A 22504-nucleotide genomic window follows, 5' to 3' on the forward strand; every position below is an offset into this window, starting at 1 on the left:
ACTGCTGAACATGGCGCTAAGGGCCACCCTGTAGTTGCAGATGGAGAGCCTGGCTTTGCAAACATAAAGGGGAAGCAGAGAGATCAGCCACCGTAACTGGAAGCTCTCACTTGAGCTTTGGAAGGGCGACGTGAGTTGAGCGGAGCTGAGAATGTGGGATCAGCCTTGCAGGGTCAAAGCAGACACCCACCATCTCTGGGTTCCTGTCAGCAATTGCTGGCAAGAGGCTCCGGAAGCCGGTGGAGTAGACTGCCTCTGAACATGGAGGGGCCATCTTTCAGCGGTACAGAATGTGTCCTTCAAACATTGGAAGGATGGTATTAAAATAGGTCACACCAATTACATTGCCCTTAATTTCATCTGTGGATCTACTTGGGACCAGCTGTGTTTCAGAGAGAGGGCTTATCCAGGTCACTGGCTTAGATGCGCCCGAGGTGACCCAAAGCATCCTGGTTTTCCTGAAATGGACTGTCCCACACAAGGACAAATTGGCCTGGCTTACAATAAAACTACATTTGTTAACAGGAATCCAAACCACATAAACCATCTCCACTTAGAAAGTATGTTACGTGTGTCTGTGGAGGGGAAGGAAATTCAAAGCCAGAATCGACTCTTCCCCCCCCCCATTTGCCCAGAGGAGGCCTGGAAGGCCATGATGGGACCCAGAGACAATTGTAGGGAGCATCCCGAGTGCAGGTGCCAACTCAGCCAAGCCCTCCCCAGAGCCGCCAGACAGCAGCTGACAGGCAACAGAAGCAACCTGGGCACCTGATGCCATGCTAAAGGCTGCCTGGGCCAGAAGCCCCTGAGCTGCAGAGGATCTCTCTGCTGAAGCAGGAAAGCTGCCGATGGTACCCCAAACCAGAAGGGGTCAACTTGCACGCTTTATTAATTTTGCTGTGGTTTTTGTCTCATGCTTTAAGCCTTTGGGAAGCCAGAATGCACCACCTCCACGAGAAAGTTTGAAACCCAGTAACCTTTTTCCCCCATTACAGCCTGAAGCAGCGTATGAAGGAGAGAGAGAAGACGACTTTTCAGCCACACAAGCAAAACGTATGTTTATTCCAACTTCATCTTTCCCTGGAGTAGAGGTGGGCTTGTGGCATTACCTTTAGGTCCACCAGGGATTGGTGGCTGTTTGTGCTGTGGATGGGAACTGATGGCCCATGGGACTCCCCCCCCCCCAAAAAAAAACACCAGGTTCCATGCTCTGGTTTTTCCCAGCCTCAGCAGAGCTTCTCATTTTCCTGACTTAGCCGGCCTTTTGCCCAATCTTGTATTCCTGCAGTAGTGCAACTCAGGTTCAAGACCGCTCCAAAGGTAGCATCAATTCTCTTTTCTCCATCGTTAAAGATGATCGCTTGGCGGGTTTTTCTTTTCAGTAGCAGTTAGTCAAGGCAGCCTTATGGATATTTTAAAAATATTTTCTATAAGTTGATTGAAGTAAAAATAAATTCCAAATATAACTTTTTTTCGGTTATAGGCTCTAGCAGCATTTGTGGGAGGCAACTAACATCTGATTTTGAAAGGTAGGTGAAATCTCACTGTCCTTGTGGGAGACTCTCTCCCACTGCACCGTTTGCCCTCTCAGTAATGGCAGAGGAACTCCTCTGGGGGGGCCACGCAAAGCTGTGAGGACCTGGCTGGGGCTGGGCTCCAGGTGTCGCTGGTCGGGCAGCTTCACCTCTCTGGGCATCATAAAACAATCGCAACAGTTCTTCAGACTAGTTAAGGTCCAAAGAATTTTCTAAGGTGGATGTTTTCCCATCAGGGTAGGAATGGGCACATCTGGAAGTGAAAACACTTTTTTCTCATCTAGCAGTGTAGGAAAATTCTGATTTTTCTTTATTTCTACAGTTACGACCTGCCTTGTCAGGTGCACAGACACCCCTACTATCCACATCAAACTCCACGAAGCGTGTGTCAAGATGAGAACTTACACCAAAAGCATCACCCGTGTCCACCTCCTTTATTAAGGACCACCATGATTCGGCCAAAGCACTCCTACTCCTCCTCTTCCTCCTCCTCCTCCTCCTCCTGCTTGCCGCTCCTAAAACACTTGAACTTGCACTGTCATGTGGCTACAGAAGCTTCCTGGGCAACACCAGATTCCTCGGACGCTTCCGAAACCAGCAGCTCCGATTCTTCTTCCTCAGAATCAGATGATCTTTATTTTCTGAAGAAAAGAAAACAACGTGGGCCATCATTTTTCCCTTTATTCCCGGAAAGACTTCCTGAAATAAAAAGCACACCGCTGCTTCCGGAAAGTCATCCTGAAATTAAGGGAGTCCCGCAGATGTCCTTTGCACAAATAAGCTTTGTCCAGAACTCCACTTTTGAGAAGGAGGATCATGTCATTTTGATGGAGAAATCTCTTGAAATCCGCATGGGACCCCTGCCGGCACCCAGGGCCACCACCTCCCTCCCTGGGCTGAGGATTGGGGATAAAGAGGAAGCAGGGGAGAAACCTTCGCCTCTCCCCTTGCTGGATCAAATGGCCATCCAGTGTCTTGACTTCAGGGTGAAAGAGCAGAAAGAGGAACTTGCTAAAACAAGGGAGAAATCTGCCACCGAGCCATCTTCTCAAAAAGAGGAAGAGTCCGCTCAGCCGAAGGCTACCGCAGGCCCTGCGGGCAGCAAGCCTCCCGATTCAGAGGAAGCTCCAACTGTCCTAAAAGCAATGGATGAGAAAAGTAAAAACGTCTTGGACTTTCACATCAAGAAGAAAATGGTTCAGAGACGGTGTGGGGTTCCCACTGTGGTCATCAACTCTGTGAACCTGTTTCAATCTCTGAAAAAAAAATCCTTCCGTGGGGATCTTAAAAAACCAATGCAGAACATTTTACTGAACGCTGAAGCTCCAGCACGGCCTCCCCTCCTGCCCAGGAACGCTCTGGCTGTCTACATGAAATCTTTTCAGGAATCTCCAAGAGCCAACGGGTACTACATTTTTCACAAAGTAAACCCAGAAGAAATTAGAAAAGCCGGCTTCCCTGCTCCAGAGAAGAAGCTAGGCCTTCAAACAAGAGATTCCCAGAGAAGCCAAAGAAATTACGTTCTTTTCTCAATGGAGCCAGAAAAACTCCGGAAGCTGCTCTTCCATTTAACAGTGAAAATGGTGGAAATTCAAAAGGGAGCCTTCCCTGAAATGGTCGAGAACTCCCTCCGCACCTTCAGTATCCTTTCCGTAAAGCCTCTGCCAAAGCCGATCCGTTTTGGCAACAAAATCTCAAGGCCCAAAGACCTCTCGCTGGCCTTCGTTGCCAAAGAAGCGCTTTGTATCATTGACTTCAACATCAGCCACAAATACATGGTCTTCACCTGGGGAATCCCAAAGCTGCATTCCAGACCCACGGAAAAGGCCACCCCGGCCCTTTCAGAGGCAACGCAGTGTCCCAGTGGCCCAGTGAAAGAAGTTCCGCAGAAGCCCCCTGCTCCCATACTGGTCCTGAAGACCCCCGGGAAGGGGGCCTCACCCCCCGGGGGGGCTGCGTCAAAGCAAATTCTCTTGCTTCCAAAGCCCCAGGCCCCACGTGTCATCCCCCTGGCTCCTGCAAAAGAACCTCAAGATGTGCAGTTCACAGACCTCTTTAAACAGAGTTCTTTGGCTCCCAGCATGCCCTCCAAAAGGGCCAAAGGCCTGCCTCTCTGGTCAATGGCAGTGTTTCTCAGAGATGTCCACACCCAGGAACGTGTTGAAGCAGAAGTACCAGGTGAAGGGATCCCTCCTAAGAAAGTGGCTCTTGCCGTGCCTTCTTCTGAGAGTCAGGGAGCAGTTGATAAAGACAGCACCAGCATCAAGCAAGAAGCTCCGGGGGGGAAAACAACGGACGGTGGAATCAGGACTCTGAAAGCTGCAAACTTACAGGAGGAGTTGAAAGACCGACCGTGCTCTACAGATGTCCCAGCTCCCCTTAAGAAAGGAGCAAAGGCAGATGGAAAAGAGGCAGGAAGCAAGGAAGATGGGGACCGTCAGGAAGGCGCACTGCATTACAGGGGTCTTCCACCAACCACCAAGAAGGGAGCAGGAAACGAAAAAGATGGGGACGAGCTGGAAGGAATGATGCCTTACAGGGCTGTCCCACTCTCCCCTGAGAAGGGGGAAAGCGAAAGAGATGGGGGCCGACCGGCAGAGCTGGAAGGAACGATGCGCTACACGTCCACCCCTGAGAAAAGAGCAGGGACTGGAAGCAAAAAAGATGAGAATCCACAGGCAGAGCTGGAAGGAACGGTGCATTACAGGCCCCTCCACACACTGTCCCCCGAGAAGGGGGCAAGCAAAAAAGATGGGGGCGAGCAGGGAGAGCTGGAAGGAACAATGCGTTACAGGGCTCTCCCCTGGACTCCCAAGAAAGGAGCAGCAACAGGAAGCGAAAGAGATGGGGACCGACCGGCAGAGCTGGAAGGAACGATGCGCTACACGTCCACCACCCAGACGGGAGCAGGGACTGGAAGCAAAAAAGATGGGGAACATCAGGGAGAACTGGAAGGAACGTTGCATTACTCGGCTCTCCCACTGGCCCCCGAGAAGGGGGTGAGAGATGGGGACCGACCGGCAGAGCTGGAAGGAACGATGCGCTACACGTCCACCACCCAGACGGGAGCAGGGACTGGAAGCAAAAAAGATGGGGAACATCAGGGAGAACTGGAAGGAACGTTGCATTACTCGGCTCTCCCACTGGCCCCCGAGAAGGGGGCGAGAGATGGGGACCGACCGGCAGAGCTGGAAGGAACGATGCGCTACTCGGCTATCCCAGAGGAGGCAGGCCAGGCAGAGGGAGAAAGAACCGCAGCTGGGCGGGCCAGGAGCGCGCGGAGATTTCCCGCCAGGGCTGCCCCGTCTTCTCCCAGCCCGAGGGGAGCCGCTGCCGGCGAAAGCCAGGCCAGAGCCAAGAGCAGAGGCCAGGCGGACGGAAAAGCAGCGGCAGAGTTCAAGGAAACGCGCGCCTCTCGGAAGGGCAGGGAACGAGCACCACGCGGCGATGCCCTCGCCCTCTCCCTCGGCGTCCAGGCGGCGGGCAGGCAGGGGGACGCGCCCATCACGCGGGCCAGCCTCTTCCTCCGGCTGGACCTGACCAAGGAGAAGCTCAACCTGCACCTGGAGAAGCGGCTGGAGGTGGCGCTGCGCCCGCGGCAGAGGGCCGGGCTGAGCCTCCGCGTGAAGACGGGCGCGGGGAAGGGATCCCGCCCCTTCTGCTACGTCTGCATGGACCCGGAGCGCCGCGGGGACGCTCTCCGGACCGGGTGCTGGGCGCTCCCGCAGCGCATCCTGGACATGAGCGGCGGCCGCGTGCCGCGGGTGGCCTCCCTCGAGGAGCCCCGGAGAGGCGGCACGCGGCGCCCGGACAGACGGCGGCTCCGGGGCGCTGGCCAGGCCCGCCAAGGGGAGGGCTCGTCGCGGGCCATTAAACCGTTTGCTTGACAGCCGAGTCCGCGGGTGCCTTCCGGGCGGGCGGCGGCGGGGCCTCCTGAGCCGGAGCTGGCCCCCGGGCTTCCGGCGGGCTCCGCCGGGCGAGATGGCTTCCCGGCCGGCCACGAGCGAGGAGCAAAGGCTGACCCCCGCGGGAACGCATGCGCACGAAGACGCCTGCTTTCGTGCGTCTGCGCAGCTTGGTGCCGCGACGCCCGCCCTGCCCTTACTCCGAAGCCCGCTTCGGGGCGGTGCGTCTCTCGCAGGCAGGGCGGGGACGTGCGCGCGCGGGTCTCGGGAGCACCGCCAGCCTAGATGGGAGCTAAGCGACCCGTTCAACGCAGGCGCGGTGGCCAAGTGGTAAGGCGTCGGTCTCGTAAACCGAAGATCACGGGTTCGAACCCCGTCCGTGCCTCGCGAGTTCCAGTTACCCCTCGGCTACCCCGGCGGGAGCGAGAGGAGGAATGGGAGGGGCTCATTTTTAGGGCGGTCCGGCAGCGGCCGTGGCACTTTCCACGTGCAGGCAGACACGGAGCTTTCCTCGCTGCGCGGGCCTTCCAGAGAGGAGGGGACTTATTTCTTGTGCAACGCTCCTTCAAGAAGGACGAGGATCCCGGAGCCCTCCGTTCTGCCCACGCGTGTCAAGGGGGCACCCGATGTCCTCTTCTTGGGGTGCTCCGGCTCCACCGTGCTGCCAGACTCTCCTCCTCCTCCAGGGGGAAGCATCCCGCGCTTGCAGACATCGGGAGGTCGGTGGACATCCCACGCGGGAAAGTGGACGGGCGGCAGTCTGTATCGCGCCCCCACGCGGCGGAGGAACAGGCCTTCCTTGCCAAGCAGCTAGTCCTCAAGGGGCTGTCTTCCTTCTCTCGCGGGCGCCGTCGGGCAGGGGCAGTTTCCCGGCGCAGCGAAGCCGCCCGGCCAGCCTCCCCGCGGCCACACCCCCGCCAGGCAGTCGCTGCCCCGCGGGCGAGGAGCGCCGGCCGAGCCTGGCGACGGAGCAGCGGTAAGTGCCGCCGTGAGCCCGGACGGGTGCCCCGACAGCCAGGGCCTGCTGCCGCCGCCCTCCCGCACGCGGCCGCCCGAGGAAGCCGCGCGCGCCTGGGGTCGCTCGTGTGGCCGGGAGTTGCGCGGGCGGGCACGGAGGGGGGAGGGGCCCTTCAGCGAGGCTTCGCAGTCCCGGGGAGGCTCCGCCCCCTCCCAGGCTGGGAATTCTGGGAGTTGCAGTCCAAACGCCCGAGGGGCTGCGTTGCCCACCCGCCTTCAGCTCTGCTGCTCCGGACGTTTTACTCAATTCGTTTGATTCCGTTGCTTTGCTTGAGCTCTTGAAGCGCCGTTTCTGTCCCTGTTCCCCTGGTAGAGAAAGGGAGGAAGGGCCGAGAGATTGCGCCTTTCCCTGCAGTTACCAGGTCTGGAGGGAGGGCGGCCCCAGGCGGGAGGAGCTGGCGGGGTCCCAGCTGGGAAGAACCGGGACTGACGCCCGCCCGGCTGCGGCGCCCAGAAAGGATGCGCCTTGGGTGGGAGCGAAGTAGGGCCAACCGGCTCTTCTAGGGGAAGTGGCTTGCCGGGGGGGGGATTTTGTCTCTGGTGGATCTGGGAATGTTGTAGGAAGAATTCCCTGTGGGAGGCTGTGAATCCAGAGTCGGGGTTTTGGGGGCGAGATGAGCTTGCTTGGTACCCAACTGGCCCACAAAGTCCCGCTTCTGGGTTCACCTTCTTCTGCAAAGGAAGCCCAGGTTTCTCCTCTCCGGCGCTGATGGAAGGGCGCCCTCCTTTGCTCCTGCACGGAACAAGCGGCGGCTGTGGGGGCTTCACTGTTCCCCATGGCCATTGCCACCTGGAGGGGGACGTGGACCTTAGAGAAAATGGGGGGGAGCAGGGTGTGTGTGAGGAAGGGGCAGCCCAGTCCCTATGCAGATGGAGGGGGACTCCACGTGTTCAAGGTCCCAGCCAAAGTGGAGACTGACCTATGGAAATCAGAGGGGGGTGGGGGGGGTGTGATGGTAAGATCGGTAAAGTGGGCTTTGTGAGTAGCAGCAGAAACGGGGACTGAGAGCCCCCTTGTGGGGAGGAGAGAAGCTGGTGGGGATCTCCTCAGTCCTTGTTTGAATGGGCATCAGAAGGCATATCCGAGTGAGGCGTGTCTGCATGTCATGGGGGACTGGAGAGGTCATGCGTGCATCGTCTGCACAGGGCTAACCCTTCCCTTACCTCGGGGCTAGGCAACCTTGGCTCATTTGTGACTCGTGGACTGCAACTCCCAGAATTCCTGAGCCAGCATGGCTCAGCTTGGAACCCTCTCCCTTTCCCCCTCAGCGTGGTTGGCTCAGGAATTCTGGGAGTTGAAGTCCACGAGTCATAAAAGAGCCAAGGTTGCCAGCCCTTGCCTTAAGTGGAACTACTGGAAAGTCAGCTGGGGGGAGCAGGTGGGAGCCCCCAGATGACCCTTTCACCAGTTGCTCTTTGCGCAGGGAAAATGAGGGGCTTTTGGGGGCAGCTGTGTTTTCCATGCTACCATAATGCCCCTAAAAATCCTTATTGCTCTTGCCATATCTCAAAGCTGGGGTCAAGGAGTGTGTGGACGTTGCCTTTTTTTCACCTGGGGGGCACTGCTGGGATGGTAAATGGCAAGCGTGTGACCCCCTGGTTGTTTGAATTGCAAACTGCAGATTGTTGGGGGCAATAAGCTGACTTTGTAATAATGCCGCTGGGGGGGGGGAAAGCCCTAATAAGCAGGCATATACATAGGATGAAGGCTATTGCAAAGCACATTGGTTTGTGCTTTAGATTGTAAGCCACCCTGAGTCTTCGGAGAAGGGCGGGATATAAATGGGATTAAAAAAAAATCCTGGGAGTGTCTGTCTGGGATCCTGATGATACTTTGGGGGTCGGAGCAGGGGAGATAGAAGTAGTGAAAGGCACTCCCTTTCCAGATCTCCCAGGCGTTGGAGGCATTTCCTGAAACTTCTCCTCCGGGATAAGAGTTACACTTCCCCAGAGCTGCAAAGGGGCTGCTTCTCACTCTGCACTCCAGCAACTGGGAACGTCAGAAACATTCAGGACTGAAGGAGACATTCACCAGTGTGTGTGGCCTGCAGTTCAGTCTGGCCAGAGGGAAGTCAAATAACCCATCTCGCCAGCCTAAGATGCCAGGGCACGTCATACTCCAGAAGCCCCTTGCCAGGACGCAGAAGGGAGGCCGGTCAGCAAGCCTACCCAGGCTGCGACACTCCCCTTCCCAAGGCGGTTTTTCTCTCTTCCCCAGCTGGTGCCTCTGTGAAACAGCTGCGCTTTGGGGGATAGGCACTGCTCACCTCCATTCAGGGGCAGCCGCTGAACTTCCTACTCAAGGACCAGGCAGACTTCAGAATTTGCCTTGGACAACTTCCTGGCCCTTCCTTCCTCCCTCCCTCCCTCCCAGAATTCATTGCTAAAGGGGGCTGCCAAAAAGCAAATATTTCCATCATTTGTCAGAGGCGTGAAGGCTGAGGACTGGGCATCAATTGGCAGGGGCTATCAATTTCTGCAAAATTTCAGTTTTACACTAATCAAACAGTTTGTACGCTCCTTGCACCCCTAAGGCCACACTGGCAATCTGGGACTCTGCAAGAGTAAGTCCACAATTAACATCAATTCCTGTCTGTTTCATTAAAATTCCAACACAGCTTAAATAGGTTGAAAAGGAAACCTCTCAGGAGATTCCTGGCAAAAGCAGCTTGAGAACAACTTCAGAGCAGAAGGAACTGTCCCCTTGACCCACGGTGATATAGGGCAGAGAACTGACCCTGCCCAGGTTTCCCTCCTGTCTGGACAGGGATGCAGAGCAGTGCCCGCAGCTTTCTGGTGGCTGCTAGAAGAGAGGTGAGGAGTAGGTTTTGCGCCATCGAAAAGGAATGGCCTGCTGGCTCCCAGTTCTCATTCTGCCAGCAGCAACGGAAAGTGGGAACTTGAGGGAGAAACTGCAGAGAGTTTCTCGTGGGGATACTACCCTTCCCAAAGGAAAATGGCCTTCTGTGGCCTTGCCAGCTGCCACGGCACCAGCAACAACTGCATTTTCTCCACCAGGAGCCAGACTGGCTGGCTTTTTCTGCAGAGGGATGCCTGGCCCTCCCTTTAATGATCGGCCTTCCACAGGAGGAGCAGCGTCAGTGGGGTGGCCTTTGCTGCAGCGGGCTAGGTGCTCATCAGGCAAACAGAAGCCACTCCAGGTGGAGGATTATATGGCCACGGGGAAAAAAGGGCCCAGCCTTAGAAACATAAACACAGATTCTTAAGAAAAAGATTCTTTAATTTTTCACTTTATGGAAATAACATTTTTCATTCCACGATACAAAAATGTTAAATATCAAACCAACTTTATGAAATCTACCAAAGCGGATTGATTTTTCAGACTAACAAAAGCTGGTGAAGCTGCTGGTTTTAAGTATAGAATGCAAGTCATAAATCAAGGGAAAAGGTGCCCGAGAAGCTTCCCTCCCCTCCAAGTGCAGGAGGCCAGTTCTCAAACTCAGCACGGAGACTAAGACATGCTTTCTTTCCCAAAGTGAAAGGAGTTTCCCTTTAATTTGGGGGTGGGTGGTGGGGGAATAGGATGCACTTTTGTTACTGCAGAAAATGGCAGGGAAGAAATGGTTGAAAGCACCAGGCGCCCGACTGGCCGTTGATGTGCCTGAATGTCTGAAGAGGAGAGGATTTGCGGATCGAGGGGGACCAGCACAGCAAGCTGCACACAGACTCTGTGAAGTTTCTCAGCCACGTGACATGAATGGATGGTCCAGCCCCGGGGGTTTGGCATTTTGATCTAACACAAGTGACGGCAAAAGGCTTTCACGTAATCAAGAAAACGGACATGTACGTACATGCACACACATAAAAACAGTGACCGTGATTGTTCAGTAGAGATTAAAAAATAAAACAGATTTCCAAGAAGTTTCCTGCCTCTTATTTGTGCATCAGCATCCTTTCTTCCTTCAGGGTGGCTTGGGAGGGCTGTGCCGCCAGTTCCTTGGAATGGAAGCCCACTTTGACTGGTGCTCCTGGCAGCTACCACGTGTCCGGCACATCAAAGAGCCTGGTGGGGGTGGACTTGAGCCCCTCTAAAAGAAGCACAACACAACCACACATCTGAACGAACACAAAACCCAACCCACTCAGGCCAAAGTCCCTGTGCATGCTGGCTGGGATGAATCCCATGCTAGCAACCATCTTGCCCATTTTCTCAGCCCCTTTGATCAAGACAGCCATTTCTGATTGCAAGGGAGTCAGGAGGAGGAGTGCAGACCAATCTGGGCTTGAAGCCCTCCGGGGTCTCCAAAAGGAGAAAACTGGGGTTTCCCCCATTCCACCCGGAAGGTAGCAACACAAATCTTCCTGTCCTGAACTTTGGAAGAACTTCCAGGAGGGCCACAGGAGGTTTTCATGGCAGCTTCTCAAATTTCAGGCAATAAGCGTTGCACAGCCTGCATCTGGGCAACAAAGTCCACGGCGGGCATTGCTGCTGACTAGGGGAGGATTTCTGTTGTGCCTTCTCTGTTGGAGGCACCTCCTTGTGAACAAGGCAGCCCCCTCCACTCCTCTGAGAGGGCACAGCTCCCTTGGGAATTCAGCCCTGTGCCACCCCCAAGGAGACTCATCCTCCTGGGTTGATCGGTGAGAGGGGTGCTGGGACTGTCTGGGTGGGAGGATGGGTTGAATCTGAGCAGCCTCAGCAGCTCCATTTGCTGTGCTTTGGTAGCCCAATGCTGGGCAAAATAAAGATGACAACTGGGATGCAACGATCTCCTCTGCCATGTTTTTATCATTCAAAGTTCTCAGATTATGTGGCATATCACAAACTGTTGTACCCAGTGGTTTTCCCTCACTCCAGGCCTGCCAGTCGGCAAACAGGCCAAGGCTGCCCACAGCTGTCAGATCAAGCACCCGGTGGAAACCACCTACCCTCCAACGCTTGCTCCCTTTTGCCCTTCTTGAGCTTCTTGGCTTGCTTCTTCTCTTCTTCGGGGGGCTCCTGGAAGGGGTCATGGTGGACCAGGTCCACCTCTTGCACCGTGGCCTCCTCCAGGTCATCTGTGGTGCTCTCCTCTTGGATGGGGCTCATGCTTCTCTTCCCCACGGAGCTGGGGGTTGAAACACTGGGGTAATGGGAGAAGCCCGGAAGGGAGACCGTGTAGTCATCCAAAGGTCTGTAAATGTCCCCAGGGAGCATCCTGGAGGAAGGAGGGACACAATCCTGCTCTGCTGTCCTTCCTAAGGCCATCTCCAGCTCTTCTCAGAAGGACCAACCTGTTCTCCTGACACCCTGATTACTAACCGGCTGAATCCTGGTTTGTGTCTCATAACAGCTTTGCACTGACAATATAAGGGGCAGCCTTTTGTTTAAACTGCTTCGCTTTGAATCACAGGAGGGAGGGAAACGTCAAACGGCTATTTTGAGAAGATAAGAAATAGCCCCGCACAGAAAGGGAAGTGAAACTAATTGGACAATGGGATTCATGACGTGTAAATAAGGGTGGGAACTGCATATGATGCGATGGGCTAGAGGAGGGGATTTCGGATTCTGGCATCCCTCCATGAGTGCCGATGTTTTATTTTCTTATTAAGACTTTTTAGATAAACAATGCCTGAATTATGTTTGAACTGTCTCATTGATCAGAACCATGACACCCACACGGGCTCTTCTTCAAGCTTGACTGGCCATCTGCGCTAGCCCCAGTCATACAAGCAGATGTTTGTGTCCCCTTGGAAGCGGCAGGTCTGCCGTCTCAGCAGTTATTTTCTCGCTAAGCCCCAATCGTCACCCTCATTCTTTTGCCAGTTCAATATATTAATTCTTCAAATTTCTGTTTGGCCCTTGAAATGGCAGAGCAGTGTACTGAGAACTGCTTCTTCACCTGCATTTTTAAACTCATATTTTGTTAGCGGGATAGGGGTGGCCCTATTAGTTCCCTTGTGGGGCATCTGCGCTGCCCCGACATCTGGAGGACCAGACTCCTCCAACCTCTCCAATCTAGAAAGAAAGTGGGGAGGCTGGCACCTCAGTTCTGGCGCAGACTTCTTTTCCCAGAGTGAAAAGTCCCAGGAGGCAACTGGGCTTCGTACTTTCCCAGCCGAAGTGGCTGGGTTGGTTTCTGGCCATGGGGATTACCAAACTGAGTCATTCTCTTGCCCACGAAACCCGCCTGGTGCAGAACCGGCCGGTGCCCCAACGTGCCTCACCTGCAAATACTGTAATAGCGGTTCTGGAGTGCGAAGGGGCTGGCCTGCGTCTTTAACCGCTTCACTTCCATCTCCTTCCAACTGTCTTCTGCCCATTTCCTCTTCGCCTGCCTCTTCTCCTCCTGCTTCTTTTCAACATATTCTGCATAGGTCTGGATGCGGTAACTTTCAGCATACTTGCTGGTATTAACGGCTGTGGAAACAGATCAATACAAAATCACTCAGAAGACCCTAACCCCTCCAGGACGGCCTCCACTCTTCCCAGGCCAAGAAGTTGAAGGGAGGGACGCCCCCTCCTCTTCCAGGGAGAGGGCAGAGGAGCCCTTTTCGGGGGTGGGGTGGGGCGTTCAGGCTACATTCAGAATATAACCACGATGCCGGTGAAGGAAGCCAATATCCTGTTCCTAGGAAAAACACCAGAAAGCTCAAGGTAGGCTTCTGGTAGAAATTGTTCTGGGGAGGGGGGGAGCTGTACAGCTTTGTCACCCTCATGTCAGAGACACCTCTAGGGTTTTGTTTTTTTAAGACAAATTGTCCGCAGCCTTCAAGGTAGATCCAAGAAAGAAAGTCCTCTTTCTCTCTCCCCCTCCCTTCCTCCTAGTGGAGGAAGAGCTAAAAACATAGGGAACTTCATTAAACATTCAGACTATTAGCAGATGTTTTGTAAAAATAACCAGTTGTGAACCCTACTTTTCAAGGTTTTAAGGTACTCACCAATCTGTACTTGTTCAGGCTGACTCAAGGACACAAATGCTGATGTGTCGTCAATCCAACACACGTGAATGTTTCCTAAAATTGGAAGGGGAACGTAAACTCTGTTCTGATTGAATTGAATTTATTAAATTTATATGCCGCCCTTCTCCCTAAGGACTCAGGGCGGCTCACAACAATAAAAAGTTAAAAAAAACATAAAATACAAAATTTAAAAAAGAATTAAACCATAAATGTAATAAATACATAACAATGAAACCAATAAAACCAAATTTAAAACTATAGTCAGTCCAGGCCCGATTGTTGGGACATCCATATCTTCAGGTCACGGCGGAAGGACCAAAGGTCAGGGGCCGTCCGCAGCTCCGGAGGCAACTCATTCCAGAGGGTCGGCGTGCCCACAGAGAAGGCTCTCCCCCTGGGGGTCGCCAGCCGGCATGGCTTAGCCGACGGAACCCTGAGGAGGCCGACTGTGGCAGCGAACTGGGCGATGGGAGGTTGACGACGGCAGCAGGTGGTCTCACAAGATCCGTTCAAGCACAGTGAAAACAAATCATGGTGGACAGCAGCAGCTCTCAGCCTGAAGAGAAAAGGCTGATGCCCCTGAAGCAGGGAAGGCTGGAGGGAGGAGCGACCCCTCCCAGCACAGGGATGCATCAAGGGAGGGGTGGGGGCTTTGCTGAGCTGTCCTGCCCAAAATGGCTCCAGAAACCCCAGCCCCACCTACTCTCCAGCCACCAGTGTCAGGACCCTTTGCTTTTTGCCTTCCATTTTGGCCCCTCTGCCACATTCAGCTGCTCTTTCATAAGAATTTGTCACTGGAACAGCAGGTCTACTTACCGAAAGCACTAAAAAGCTGGTACAGATCACTTGTTTTCCACTCTTTGGGAAAGGTAACGTAAAGGACGTGATCACGTTTTGGCTGTACTGCAAAACCAGAAGAAACTGATATGAACTCCGGAAGTGATTTATATTTTTGGTAAGCTCTGATGCGCCCAGGAGCCAAAGGCAAGTGGCTAAGATCAAGGTGAGATTTTCCCCACTGGGCTAACCGTACAGAAACATCACTCTGGGGAAGGCAGATTTAAATCCAGAGACAGTCTTGAATCGGCTCATGCACATTTTACCCAACCCTTCCTTGCCAACCTTCAGTCAATTCCTCCTTTTCCTGCAACTCAGTCCCCACTAAAGGGAGAAACGTTTCTCCTGGGCTGCTGCAAAATGAAAAACGTGTGAACCATCCCGCTATTTTGACGTGTCTTAAAGATGGGGGGGAAACACTTACAATCTGGTCCTTCCAAATTAAGATATGGAATGTCCATCACCCTCATCAGGAATAATCTGAAGCAAAAGTAAGAGAGTCACTTGGATATTATACTGGGCTCTTATGAAAACAAAACAAAACAAAAAGGTTTCTTCCTCTCTGCTTAACTAGCTCCATGAAAAGCTAGCAAAAAAGCACCTCTAAACTACGCGGCAAGATCAAGGTGCTGCTGGCCCTGGGCTCTGGTGGTCTCAGCCTAGGGCGGCAGCTTGCACTAAACGACGGGGCAAGAAAATCTCTAGCAAACAACTAGCAAACAGATGGTTGTTACTTACTTGTTGAAAAAAGGCTCTATCAGTTTTGAACTGGCAGAAACATGATTTGCAGGAGGGCTGAGAAATGAACCTGATGAGCAAAGGATATGACAAAAAACCATCACGAGGAGCCGAGCAGAAAGGGAGAAAGAGGCCGCCGCGCAAGTGGGAGGAGGTCAGAGTACCTAAGAAGTTTGCCATGGATATGAAGCAGAGGCCCGTGATGTAGGCATCATAACCAGCTTCGTGAAGCTGCTCTGAAGCCGTGTTGTAGCTGGGAAACCCCTTGGCGCTTTCTGGGGAAGGAAAGGATGCTTTTACTCAAAGTCACCTGGATGGGAGGAGGAGCACTTTAGCCCAGACAGGTGCAGAAACTGCTTGAGGTGCCCAGTTTCCTCCCAGAGACCCCATCCCAGCAGACCCAAAAATGTCTCTATTTTGACATGTTCTATTCTTAAGAAACGGAAACGATTTCACACGGAAAGCTCTGCCTCTGATGAAACGGTAGCCTTTTTCATCCAGCTCCTAGTTCAATAGTGCCACTAGTTTTGTGTTTCTGAAGCCCCGATCTAAATTCCCCGATCTAAATTGAATAGAAATGTTAGCTAGAGAGAATCCTCACCAGAGCAAAAGCAAAAGCACACCCTGACGTGCTCGTTGGCCACATCCACTCAAAGCCAGATTCCAACTGCTCTTTGATTCCTTACCAACTCTAGGAGGGCTGAAGGGCGTCTCCTTCAAACGCTTTTCCAACTCTGCCAGCGAAGTGTTCTTAATGATTTCCTGAGAAGAGAAGAGAAGAGAAGAGAAGAGAAGAGAAGAGAAGAGAAGAGAAGAGAAGAGAAGAGAAGAGGAGCACAAAGCATCTCTGATTCCAAGCTGATGTCAGCAGACAGGTATGAAGACCATACAAGTGCTCATACCCTCTTCCTGTCTCTGTCTCTCTCTCTCACACACACACATACACACATACACGACACACGCACACTTCCCAAAGCCTTGGCCTCCTTGGAAAGACCACAGTGGTTGCAAAGTCTTTTAGAAATCAAAACAGAGTTTGAGTTTTAAAACCAACACCATCTCAGAGGTTTTAAATTGTGCCACAGTCCACTAATGCAGTTTGGGCCATGATTATCAATACCAACTGATAACAAGAAAAAAAGAAAGAGATTAAATCCCTTCTAATGTCTTCAGCAATGTCTTAAATATTTGGAATTAACCAAAATATACATCCACCGGTGAGCGCTACGTAAAACGCTTCCAAGGCAAGCTCACTGGTATTATTCTTGCCTTCGCTCTACTGAGCAAAGACAAGTAAAGGTCCCCGGCAGCCAGGAGCCCCTGCTCCCAGCGAGCAACAGGTAGGACTGACAACAGGTAGGACTGACGACGTCAGGGGGCACCCAGAGCTCAGGACTTCTCCCACGGCACTCTCGTCCCCCCTCCCCCTCCCTCCCTCCAAACAGCCAGGCATTTAGGCAAAGGTTAGCTTTTGTTTGTGCAGTTAGCAGTTTTGCCTTCTGGCAAGCATCGATACCTCCCTCTTGAGGACAGCATTCTGTGACCTGCAAAAGGCAGTTCACTGGATGCATAAATGGCATGTTATCCTTGTTGCAAAACAGTCTTATTTTATCTGTCTGTTTCACTTCATTAACTTTGCAAATTACAATATTATTTTAACAGATGCTATCAAAAAATGCAAATGTCCTACCTTGAATGGCTGAGTGCTTGCCATCAATTTAGTGTCCAATAGTCTGTAAAACAGATTTTAGAGTTATAAATTCTGGAAAACTTATAAGGGGTGGCAGGCCTGAAATAAGATGGCTACACGAAAGAATCAGCAGGCGATTCCTAAGTTCGAATATTCCACAAGAGGATTACGGTGGTGGCACAGTGGTTAGAATGCAGCACTATAGGCTACTTTTGCTGACTGCTGGCTGCCAGGTTGACTCAGCATTCCAGCCTTCCAAAGTCAGTAAAATGAGGACCCAGATTGTTGGGGGCAAATAGGCTGACTCTGTAAACTGCTTAGAGAGGGCTGTAAAGCACTGTGAAGCGGTATATAAGTCTAAGTGCTGTTGCTACTCGTATTACAGCAATACTTTAACTGAGATTCCAGCTGCTTGTGGGCATCCACAGCTCTTAGCCTTGATGGGCAGAGGGGGCTTCTTTGGATGGTTGGGGGCCCCCTTACAGAACAGACTGCTGAACTGAGCTGGCTTATGTTCTTACCCAGTAGCAAACAGAAGCGCTCACCTTGGGAAGACGCATGCTGCTAGTTCTTTGAACTCACTGAAGTCCTGAAATTTAAAAAGAGCCAGATTGTTGAGACCAAAAGAGATGATGTAAACTCCATCAAAAGCAAAGCTTACAATGCCAAAGAAAAGGTTGGACATTACACTCAAATGTCCATCAAAAACATGGTTTTTGGTTTTTTTTAATACTACAGATGGTTGCAGCTTAACAGAACTAATGAGATAAGTTTGGGAAGTTAAGAAATCTAGCAAGCTTCCAGGGAAAGGCAGAGGGAATGTCACAGAGGAAAGCAGTCTCCCTTTGACTACCAACTCCTGGGAGGAACATATTGGGAGCTGTTCGCATCCTGGACTAATCTAGTCGGTCCCTTTGGGAGGCAGAGCGTCAGTCTCACAAGACCCAGGATGGGTGCTGGTCTCCACCTTCCATCCAGAGCCACCGGTCCACGTGTGCCCCAGGCAGGTGGGCCTCTGCTGAACGGAGGGGGGAAGAGGTGACCTTCCTGCAAAGGGCATTTCGAGGAAAAGCAGATTTCAGTGCAAGGAAGAAACCACCAACCTCGGGGAGAAAGCAGTAGAACTGGTGGATGGTGTGCATGACGTCCAGCAACATGTTATGTCCGACCACGAGCTTGCCCTGTGGAGAAGCAACCCAGTCCAACGCTCAGGCAGAGGCAGAGCATGTCGTCCACCCCACCACGGTACCCTGGCTTTGAGTATGTTCCTGGCTAACTTCAGCTGCCGATGGCATGCATACTTTTCCTAATGATTTCAAGGCACTTTACAAAAAAGAAAAGCCTTAAAGTGATTTAAAGAAAACAAGTAACAGAAAAAAGCCACAGAATTAAAAAATACTTTGGATGATCCATTAAATCACCCAGGTGGCTACCTAAATAAACGGGTCCACAGCACAAACCAAGCACTGCCAGAGAGCCGCCTTGGATGGCCACTCCGTGCCTAGGGCACAGTTCCCCATAACCCCCTTGGAGATGGGAAAGTGTTCCTCGCCATAGGTGGGGCAGCTGCCCTGGAGATTCATGCCCTTGTCACTCTTTTAATCCCAGCCCCCCTCGCCCCTTTCCAAGGCCCTGCCTTATGTCCCACCTCAAGGCCTGGGAGCTTTTCTATTACAGAGACACTTGGTTTCATTTTACACATACACACACCAGAAAGCAATAAACGTACAGAATTTGCAAGGGCATGAATGACTCGGGAAAACCCCACTGCATCCTTCAGCTCTTCCTGCAAGTGAAAAGCCCAGGGTGAGTCCCTTGCCTGGTTCAGCCCAGCATTCCTATGAATCAGCCTCTCCCCCTGGAGCTGAGAGACTGTCCGCAGCCCAGCAAGCCCATCCCTGTCCCGACAGAGGCACTGGGGGCACCTGCCTGCTCTCTTGCTTGCTTCTCCTGCTCTCTTCTCTTGCGCTCCTCTTCGTCCACTTTGCTGATGATCATGTATCGCTCCTTCTAAGAGCCACAAAGGTTAATGCAGGCACAAGCAAGAGCACAATGACCGAGCGCTCTTACACAGCGCTACACGTCAAATCCCTGGGTGGGGGAGGAGGGAGAATCAATCCAATTTTCTCACATGCTTTTCCCAGTCTAACTCGACATCCTGCATGAGAATCCTGCAAGTTCCCACCCCAGCATATCTGGTGGGCAGCAGGCCAGGCAAAGCTATTTTAAAATACTGCTTCTCAGCTCTAAGGTTCGGAAGCGGCAGGCGAATACATGAGCCATCCCCCTGGAGGTCTCTCTTTCGTAAGGGCTTTGCCCCAGATCAGACCAGCAAAGGAGCAGCTGCCACCTGCCCACTGAAACTCTCCTACAGATGCCTGGAGAATCCCACTGTCCTGCCAAGGTGTGAAATGGAAAATGCAGAAATGCAGTCACCTTTTCTGTTTCCACAGTTTCAACATGGATGCCTTTTGGATACCTATGGTGAAATTGGGGGAAAAAAGGATTAATAATAATCCTTAATCCTCCTTAGGTTTGCAGAAAAGAAAATAATCAAGAAAATGCCACATTTGGCAATAACATCAGAAACAGAAATATTAATGTGAACTCCATGCTTGGTGAATAAAGAAAAAAATGCCCGAAGGGAAAGCAGACTTGGCGGCCTGGCTCTTTGGCTCTGGCCAGGAGGTCAGCATCAACACCCACCCAGGAGATGGTGGCACACACCCCCCCGCCGCCCTCTCAGAATACAGCACTCCCAGCCGTGGCTCCCCAGATGCGGAGAAGGTTGCTTCGGCTACTTCTCCTCGCAGCAAGGAGTGCAGGGGCACCACTCACTTCCAGCTCAGCGTCTGATAGATCAGCTTCCTCTGAAATCTACAGAAAAGAAGAAAAAGACATTAAGGTTGCCATTTGCCCTCTTTGCTGCCCAACCAGCCTCGTCTACTCAAAACTCTGCCCGAGACCCAGAGGAACGAACCCGGTGCACGGTTCCAGCTGCACGGTGGTGTTTTCTTCATTCTGCAGGAGATCTTCTATCCTTTCCCTGAAGAGGGGGAGAGAAGCAGGAGGCATCTTCTTTCTGGCTGGCCTCCTCCCACAATGGGGAGGGCGGAACCATCGTCCCCCTGCTAGCGCGTGATGGCTCACGTTCCCCAAAATGGGAGAGCTGACAGGTTTTCCTATTAACTGGATCCTCACTGTGCACATTATCACAAATTACCCACTCACCCCATTTACTTTGAATTTCTGAAAGCACGGATTTAAAATCGGTACTTTCAGAAATTCAAAGTAAATGGGGTGAGTGGGTAAAACAAGGAAGGAACCAACATAACCAAATCCCCACAAATGTGGCATCAGCAAAAACAAAGAATCAAGGGACACCAAGCAGGCAAATGCAGATGGATAGGTTTCGTAACAATCTCCTCCCGAAGGGCCTTGTGGGTACCACGTGTGTGAAGGCCCTAGTTAAAACTCCCACACCCCGATCCTGCAGGAGCCCAAACCCCAAAGCAGGGCCTTTACGGCTGAAAGTGCTCCAGAGAAATGTATTGAGGTGGTCAGCCTCCATCAGCCTCCCCCCTGCCTGAGATAAGCTGCAAATCCATTTCCAGTCTGGCAGATGGCAACGGGAGGATCCTCTTCCTGGCAAAACTTTGTCCAGCCCAGGAAATAATTGAAAACCTAAATGCAACAATTACCAGCCTTGTTCTGAGTCCCTCTCCAAGTAGAGTCTGCATATTCACTTACACGACTTTCTCAATGAATTTCTTCTGGTCCTCAGGAACAGCCGATGGACGCTTGGCAGCACCAGGTGACATATAGGCCAAACCCCCTAGTCCATTGGCTTGAGAGCGCTTCTCCTCATATTGTTCCTGTAACTGTCTTTCCTCTTCTTGATTTAAGTAAGGGATACCTTAAAAACAGGGGGAAGGTGGGGATGAGTGGGTGGGAGGGACTCAGATGAAGTTCTCAGTTTAAAACTCTTCCAATTTAAACAGCTGGGCATCTAGTCATCCTTTCCTATCCTAGTTTCCTCCAGATGCATTGGAATAGAACTTTTAATTCTCTTGGTGGGATAGAATTCTCAGTGATGGGAATTAAACTTTAACCATAAACTACTATAAAATATGATGTTCTTCCTCTATTATCAGTTGCACACTACTGGAAAGAAAGAAGTTGAAGCTACATCTATAGAAATGCAAAGTTATTTTAAAATACTTTTAAAAGACTTACCATTTCGAAAAACTTTATTAAAATCAAATCCCTGGTTTGCTAAAAAATCTATACTTGAGCTCTGGAAGAAAAACAGGAAATCAGATTTATGGATAATTCTACAAGTGATTTCAGTCTAATGAAATTAATTTTCACTACTAAAAGTGCCAATTTGTGGTAGGTTATATATATTTTATTCATTTGACAAAGCAATACATTTACAATCTCCCAGATTCAATTCAAATTGCTCGTCTTGGTGCAAGGCACAAGGAAGCTTCCAAGCAATTTACCTTTTTTCCAACATCAGGCTAGAAACCCCATCTGTGGGCGACACTGAAGTACTGAGAATGCAAAGCGAAAAAAACTTTCCTCTGCAGCTACTTCAAGCTTATGAAACTTTTTCTTAAATTGACAAGATCCTTCTGATTTTAAAAAAACCATATTTTAATAACTTATAATCTAGCTTCCTAACAATAAATAAAACATTATGCAGCTTGCAGCACTATATTTATGTAAGATTGACTTGGTAGTGGAAGATTTTGCTTTGGATTGGAACCAGGGAAGTGGGGGGGGGGGCGAATACATATATACCTGACAAACAAACTTGACATCTGGTGATGTTCTGTTGAAAGGTTTGGGGAAAATATAGAAGTTAAATGATTTCATGATATACCTAAAAGAAAATACGGTTGAAAATCAGTTTACAAGTTATGCATGCTACCACACTTAATTTTAAAAAGCAAGAAGACATACTTAGATTCTGCGTGATCATATTTAAAAGTGCATAGGCCAAACTGGAACAGCAAGAAATCCATGGAATGCTGGGTGGAAAAAGAAATGAACGTGAATTCTAAGCAACCATTCAGAGAAACTGGAGGATTATCCAAACTCTGGAATGTTTTGCTGAGGGCCAGAGGCGGCTGCTCTAGTTTCCTTCCGATTTTCAGGGCTGGGGAAACTTCTGGTGCTTCAACTACTAAAGCCGGATGAAATCGAGCAGCTTCCGGAAAATAGGCCTGGAAGGATTCAGAGCCACCTTACTGGCAGCAGCCCAAGCGCGGGATTATTCAAGGGGGAAAGCGGCGAGCAGCGCCTCTTCCGAAGGGAGGAGGGCGACTCGGGTCCAGCTGGGCGGGGGGTGGGGGGCGCAGCGCACATTCCCCGCGGGAGCAACGGAGGGGCTCGAGCGAGGCTCCCCCGCCCACCGCCCCTTCACCTTCCGCAGCTTCTGGTACCGCTCCTCGGGCGTGTCGAAGCCGTTGGTCAGGGCGCTGACGGAAGGGCCGTCGCTGATGCCTGCAAGCGGAGCAAGACCTGAGGCCTCGGCCGCGGACCCGGGGGAAGACGGGGGGGCTGGGGGGGGGTCGGCCGCGGTACCTGAAAACTCTCCGTCGATGGCCAGGAAATCGGCGTCCTCCACGGCCTGGCAGACGCTGCCCAGCGCGCTCTTGAAATCTGCGGACAGAGCGGGGGTCAGCCGGGCCCCCCCCGCCCCCCGCCCCCCGCCCCCCGCCCGCCCCCGCCGCCACTCACTGCCGCGGGTGATCTCCATCCCGCCGGGCGCCGGGTCGCACCCCCGCCGGCCGCGCCAGCACTTCCGGAAACAAAGGCGGCGACCCGGCGCGCAGGCGCGTCACGGGCACGTGGCCGGAGGGCGTCGCGGC

General features: G+C 52.1%; 2 protein-coding genes across 9 annotated transcripts; one reads left to right on the forward strand and one right to left on the reverse strand.

Annotated features, from left to right (window-relative positions):
- The first annotated feature begins 1043 nt into the window (after window positions 1-1043).
- Window positions 1044-5549, forward strand: LOC310646343 (uncharacterized protein). The gene is made up of 2 exons (XM_083372723.1): window positions 1044-5339; window positions 5375-5549. The coding sequence occupies exons 1-2, from the start codon at window positions 1985-1987 to the stop codon at window positions 5407-5409; spliced, it is 3390 nt and encodes a 1129-aa protein (XP_083228849.1). The 5' UTR covers window positions 1044-1984; the 3' UTR covers window positions 5410-5549.
- A 4128-nt stretch (window positions 5550-9677) lies between these two features.
- PARN (poly(A)-specific ribonuclease) lies at window positions 9678-22500 on the reverse strand. 8 transcript variants are annotated; one of them, XR_014493661.1, is made up of 25 exons: window positions 22374-22500; window positions 22218-22295; window positions 22057-22136; window positions 21594-21661; window positions 21432-21513; window positions 20862-20922; window positions 20376-20541; window positions 19606-19671; window positions 19464-19502; window positions 19062-19104; window positions 18551-18635; window positions 18355-18407; window positions 17729-17806; window positions 17171-17214; window positions 16626-16668; window positions 15622-15697; window positions 15100-15210; window positions 14936-15005; window positions 14622-14677; window positions 14177-14263; window positions 13340-13414; window positions 12626-12818; window positions 11348-11616; window positions 10349-10506; window positions 9678-10211 (listed from the first exon to the last, which is right to left on the reverse strand). XR_014493661.1 is itself a non-coding variant. In XM_083372604.1 (24 exons), exons 1-24 carry the CDS (start codon window positions 22390-22392, stop codon window positions 10454-10456), a joined length of 1992 nt encoding a protein of 663 aa, XP_083228730.1. In that variant the 5' UTR covers window positions 22393-22500; the 3' UTR covers window positions 9678-10453. The 8 variants fall into 8 exon arrangements, 6 of the variants coding, with proteins under 6 accessions (XP_083228730.1, XP_083228732.1, XP_083228731.1 ...); XR_014493660.1 differs by lacking the exon at window positions 11348-11616; XM_083372604.1 differs by having other exon boundaries at window positions 9678-10506; window positions 18551-18632.
- Window positions 22501-22504: the final 4 nt, after the last annotated feature.

The sequence above is a fragment of the Vipera ursinii genome (genome assembly GCF_947247035.1).
Source record: "Vipera ursinii genome assembly, chromosome: 13".
Classification (NCBI taxonomy): Eukaryota; Metazoa; Chordata; class Lepidosauria; order Squamata; family Viperidae; genus Vipera; species Vipera ursinii.